We start from the raw sequence: 5,894 nt of genomic DNA, 5'->3' as shown, positions 1-5,894 counted from the left end.
AAAGTGGGCAATCTCTACTGTACATCTCCATATTTGTAAACAAAAGATGATCATTTGTGAGAGAGCCTCATTAGAATACCCTACATGAGAATGTGGCATTTGACCCTGGTTGGAAATAGTGCTGGTTGCTTCTTTCCTTACAGCCTGGTTTCATAGACGAGATGTAACGCATGAAATGTAAATCCGGCCCTCAAATTAGAATGGCATGTTACATAAGACAGAAGGTTACTTAAAGCAAAAATGAAAGTAGGGTGGTTGGTCGGGCTGGATGCGTAGGTGTATAACATGAACGTCTAGCAACCCCAAGGTTGAGTATTTGAATCTCATCACAAACAACTTTAGCATTTTAGCTATTTTGGGACAATTTAGCATGTTAGCTAACCCTTCCCCTAACACTGACCGTAATCCTTTAATTTAACTCCTAACTCCTAATCTGAACCCTAACCCCTAGCCTAGCTAACGTTAGCCACCTAGCTAACATTAGTGTTAGACACCTAGCTAACGTTAGCCACAACAAATAGGAATTCGTAAAAATATCAAATGCTTTGCAAATGAGTAACATATTTTATGAATTGTAGCATATCATACAATTCATAAGATAACAAATGAATTGTAATTCACAACATATCATATGAAATGGATGATGGACATCCAAAAATGAATACATAGTGTAACGACCCTAGGTTTATAAGCGTGGAAATCGACTCTGCCGCACGAGCATGCTTTTGCGGCACAGTCGATAGCACGCCGGACTTCGGGCTAGAAGGTTGAGGGTTCGAGTCCTGCTCCCTGCTGTTTCATTGCAATACCATAGGAAACGTAACATTTCATACTAATTGGAGTGTCCTGGATTTACATTTACTTTGTTAGGTCTACCCCTGAGCCCAGGTTTATCCTTAGCCATTGGCATGTGCTACCGTTTGAAATGCCACAGACACTAATGCATGTGTAATTTGCAAAGTAATCAATTTGAGTTGTTGAGCCCAACCCTGTCAGAATTCCTCCTCTTTTGGACGTTATTTCTATTATGTCAGAGATGTTATGTCAATCTCATGACTCCAGTTATGTTGTCATTTTTGATATATCTATCAAATATGTAGACCAGGCCTACCACATTAATAATACAAAACAAAACGATGATGTTCCATAAATCTAGTGCTACCAACAAGCTTGAGTTAGCCTATAACTGCAAGGTGTGTTTTAACAATAGAATCGAAGCAGAGACTATGACAAAAATCCATAGCGAAACATTTGGGTTAGTTGACGCAAAGCACTTTTGCTTTTTAATTGCAATTATTATTTTTATTTTGTAATCCTCTTTGAAATCGTGACGTACAGTAGCCTATGTGCGCATAGTTTACATAGACACATTGTTTGTTGTAGTCAACTGAGAGCCGTATCATTTGGCTGGGTTGTTGCGTGTACGTTGTAGTCTATGTAGTTAATTATTTTACCGCATTCAACAGCGGTTCCTAGCAGAGGGAAAGTAACATTCACGCTGGAGGGCACTCGTATGCTGTGCTTGATGCAATACACACACCAGAGATTATTAGTCTTCATAAAATGCGCAAATTAATCATTAGATAAGGTTATAACCAACCCCCGATTTGGAAACGAGTTGTCTCCAATACGTTGGCAATGCGTTATGTCGTCTAGTTTACTTTTAAAAAATTAAAAATTAAAAAAACAACAGAAGCGGATCTAAAGCAAGGATTCAGCCTAATCAGTAACGTGAAATAAGGAACGTCGTTTGGAATCCATAACATTGTTGGCTTAAGAATGGGAATATTATTGGTCAAAAAAGACTGAACAGATCAACAGCTTTTAGGGTGAACATTTTAACGCTTGCTAGTCCTCTATGTGGATTGATTTTTTTCAGCATTCCCTCAGACGATGGATTTTTTCCATTGCAGCTCAGTAGAGGGTGTGAGATCTTTCCAAGAGCACCGGGCTAGAACGAGCACACTCTCTGTGTAACCTCTTTGTGATTCAAAATTACCAAAGAAAAGCACTGGAAACAAACGCAAGGAAGACACCGAAAGGTGTGAGGAATGCGTTTTTCTTTCAGTGGCAGTGTGACCAGCACTAAATATCCAGCGTCGGTGTGAATTCAGCACCGAGGGGAAAAGAACAGCACCCACTGCTACCGCAGCACGACGAGAAAATCACGGATTTATAAAATTTGCAAGGTCAGTCATTACCGAACAAAAGCCTAAAAATGTGTCAGATGCTATTGCGGTTTGTTGTTTTCAATTATTTTCATACCAGCAAAAGGATCCATTCGATCTGAGGCATTCTATATGGTCATTTTAAAGCTGGACGCCTGGACATAACGGGCTAGAAGAGCATGGATCTTATAAAGGACTGTCGTCATTTCTTTTAGACCCGTCGGTCTATCTTTTTGGGGATAAACTGGACTAAAAACATTGATTCAACAGCTCGTTTTCATGTCTTGAAATCGGGGATGAATTGTTTGTATTGAAAATGCTGCTTTGGATTGTCTTGCTGAAGGCGGCTCTTTGTGTTGCTATTGGAAATGTTACAAGGGACATTTGTAAGGAGCAGATCTGCTCCTGCAATGAGATTGAAGGCGATTTGCACATTGACTGCGAAAAAAGGAGCTTTACTAATCTGCACCATTTGACTGGTCCCAGTTCCCAGTTTTATCACTTGCTATTGCATGGGAATTCTTTATCCAGGCTTTTCCCCAATGAGTTTGCTAACTTTTACAATGCCGTAAGCTTGCATTTGGAAAACAACGGTTTGCATGACATTGTCCCTGGTGCTTTTCTGGGACTGCAGCTCGTGAAAAGGCTACACATAAATAATAACAAGATACGGTCATTTAGGAAGAGCACCTTTCTTGGTTTAGATGACTTGGAATATCTTCAGGCTGATTTTAATCTATTGAGAGACATTGACCCGGCTGTGTTCAGGGACTTAAATAAACTTGAAGTGTTAATTCTCAATGATAACCTCATCAGTGCACTACCTATAAATGTGTTTCAACACGTTCCCATCACCCACCTCGACCTGCGAGGGAACCGAATCAAAACGGTGCCTTATGAGGGAGTTCTCGAACAAATACCGGGCATTGCTGAGGTTTTATTGGAGGATAACCCCTGGGACTGCAACTGCGACCTGGTTTCCCTGAAGGAATGGCTGGAGAATATACCGCAGAACGCACTTATCGGCCGGGTGATCTGCGAGGCTCCAACGCCACTGCAAGGGAACGACTTGAACGAGACATCGGAGATGGATCTGTGTCCTTCAATAAAAAGTGGTGCTGACGAGAGTTTAGTTGCACCTCCTACCCAAGAGGAGACCTCTGTACCTGGGCCCGTTCCAACGCCTTATAAAGCTCGTGGTGATCCTGGGTCCCCTACCCCAGGGAATGGGCAAAAGGGACGCTCTAAATCGCACTGGCAGTTGAAAACGAAGCCCACATCTATGACAGGTGTGAATGGGGAGAGAGAGCAGCTGCAGATTGTGCAGAACGCATCATGCCCTGTGCCATGCAGCTGCAAGCTCATTGGATCCAGGCAGGGGTTAGGGGTTAACTGCGAGGGCAAGAAGATAGAGAGCTTGGCTAACCTAAAACCCAAACCCATCACTGCGCACGAATTAAACATGAGAGATAACAACGTCCATGCTATAAAAAAGAACCATCTCAATGGCTATTCAAGTCTGAATCTCCTTGATTTGGGTGGAAACAACATCAAATTGATAGACAACAGCACTTTTCAAAACCTCACCGAATTAAGATGGTTGTACATGGATAAGAATTACCTGGATACGCTCATTGCGGAAATGTTCATTGGACTTCAAAATCTGGAATATCTCAGTTTGGAATATAATGACATACAGTTGATACTAGCAGGCACATTCAGTCCTCTGCCCAATCTGCGAGTGCTTTTCCTTAACAATAACTTGCTGAAAGCGCTACCTGTGGATGCTTTCCTTGGAGTGTCTTTATCAAAGATTAGCTTGCATAATAATTATTTCACCTATCTCCCTGTCGCAGGGGTCTTAGATCAACTCAATTCGATCATACAAATTGATTTGCATGGGAACCCTTGGGATTGCTCGTGTAATATTGTCCCTTTCAAACAGTGGACGGAGAAACTGGGGGCAGATGTGATCGTTAGTGATCTCAAGTGTGAGTCCCCAGAAGAGTTCTGGAAAAGGGATTTCCGTCACGTCCGAAATGATCTGATGTGTCCCAAGTTGTATGACAAAGTCTACCCCACCTCTCTCTCCAAAAACAGCACGTTCACCGCAGACACGGGTACGCGCTCGAACTCCTATGTGGAGCCGAACAGGGTGTCCATCTCTGTACTAGTCCCTGGGCTACTACTGGTATTTGTCACGTCTGCGTTCACTGTTGTAGGGATGCTTGTCTTCATTTTGCGGAATCGCAAGAGATCAAAGCGGAGGGATGGTAATTCCTCTGCGTCAGAGATCAATTCCTTGCAGACAGTGTGCGACTCGTCTTATTGGCATAGCGGGCCTTACCATGCGGACGGGGGCGCGCAAAGAGGGTTTGACTGTAGCGCCCATTTCTCCACAACAAATGATGCGTAAAACGACTACTGACAATAAAACCTGGAATACAAACAGACAGACAAGTATACTGCGTTCTCTTGACACAATGGCAATTGAAGAAAAACAAAACAAATGCTATGTTACGAAGCTTCTTCATTCGCTTTTTGTCGGAGATTTTTTGTTTGCTCCAGTTGACTGTGGTGCCAATGAGTCTGCTACAGAACCAACTGTAATATATGTATAGACCCCTTCCCCGGCCCCCTCCCAGTACAGCTATTTGCCGCAATCAGACTGACGATCTGAGAGAGAAGAATCTGGAAATTGTGCACGAGCGCATGAATGTAATGTAAATAACTGACTATCAGATCTGCATGATTTCGCATGGTTTCAACACACACTGGGGAACCATACCATAAGTAACGAAGAAGCCAACTCGATCCTTCTTTCATGTTGTCAATATGAATATATACAGTATATATATACATATAAAACTATATATGAATATATACAAAGTGCCATTTCTCTATTTTTTGTGAACTGCGTTATAGGATTTGTATTTGTTGTTTTAAAACGGTAAAAAAAACGGAAAAAGAACACATCGGGACGAAAAAGAAGCTAAACGCTGTCCATGCATGTTCTTTTTTGTTTGTTTTATCATTTGATTGTCGATAAATATCGGGGTTATTTATAATTGGTGCAGATCTCAACATATCTGCACATTCAGCTCTTTATGAATGTATAATGTGTTATTTTATGGTGTGCCAATTGTTGAATTTCAGATATTCGGGATGCAGATGAGCCTGACCAATTAACGTCACTCAGATGGTTATGCTGCAAGGTTAATGTAGCTAAAAACAGTTCGTGGTTTTGTGTGTTAATGACTATAGCCTGCTTTGGGGGAGAGGAGAAGGCTTTACCGAATTATATGGGGGGTTTTCTAACTGCATATTTTTTCAAAATTAAAATGTTTTCAATGGAAGTAATGGTATGTGCAGTTCGATCTATGTACAGAGCGCAGGTAGACTAAAATGCTTTTTTATGTAAAAAGTATTCCTCCACAAAGCGTAGGCTATGATTCACCTCCATTTATGTGAGCTTTTGTAAAGCCATCTATTGTGTCCAAATATGACAAATGGACTTACATTTTTTTTAACTAACGTGCTTAAAATAGATTGGGCAATGGTCAGTTTGCATACAGTAAAAAAATATTTAAAAAACACGTCTTAGCAATCGACAGTATTCGTCTGACGCCATTGGGAAGACATGGCAGGATCACCGCATTACTCTAGACGAGGAAACTCATGATGTCGCTGTTGGTGCATCTTCTCCAGTGGAGGGAGGGCTGAGGT

The 5,894-nt window shown here is 41.6% G+C and overlaps 1 protein-coding gene across 1 annotated transcript; it reads left to right on the top strand.

Moving 5' to 3' along the window:
- Window positions 1–2,484: 2,484 nt before the first annotated feature.
- On the top strand, window positions 2,485–4,584 carry LOC120033209 (SLIT and NTRK-like protein 1). Its single transcript, XM_038979493.1, has one exon. It carries the CDS (start codon window positions 2,485–2,487, stop codon window positions 4,582–4,584), a length of 2,100 nt encoding a protein of 699 aa, XP_038835421.1.
- The last annotated feature ends 1,310 nt before the right edge of the window (window positions 4,585–5,894 follow it).

This window comes from Salvelinus namaycush, chromosome 40 (genome assembly GCF_016432855.1).
Source record: "Salvelinus namaycush isolate Seneca chromosome 40, SaNama_1.0, whole genome shotgun sequence".
Lineage (NCBI taxonomy): Eukaryota > Metazoa > Chordata > Actinopteri > Salmoniformes > Salmonidae > Salvelinus > Salvelinus namaycush.
This window is presented reverse-complemented; position numbering and strand designations above follow the sequence as displayed.

Coding starts and splice junctions, on each gene's coding strand:
- LOC120033209 (XM_038979493.1), top strand. CDS start 2,485: ATGCTGCTTTGGATTGTCTTGCTGAAGGCGGCTCTTTGTGTTGCTATT.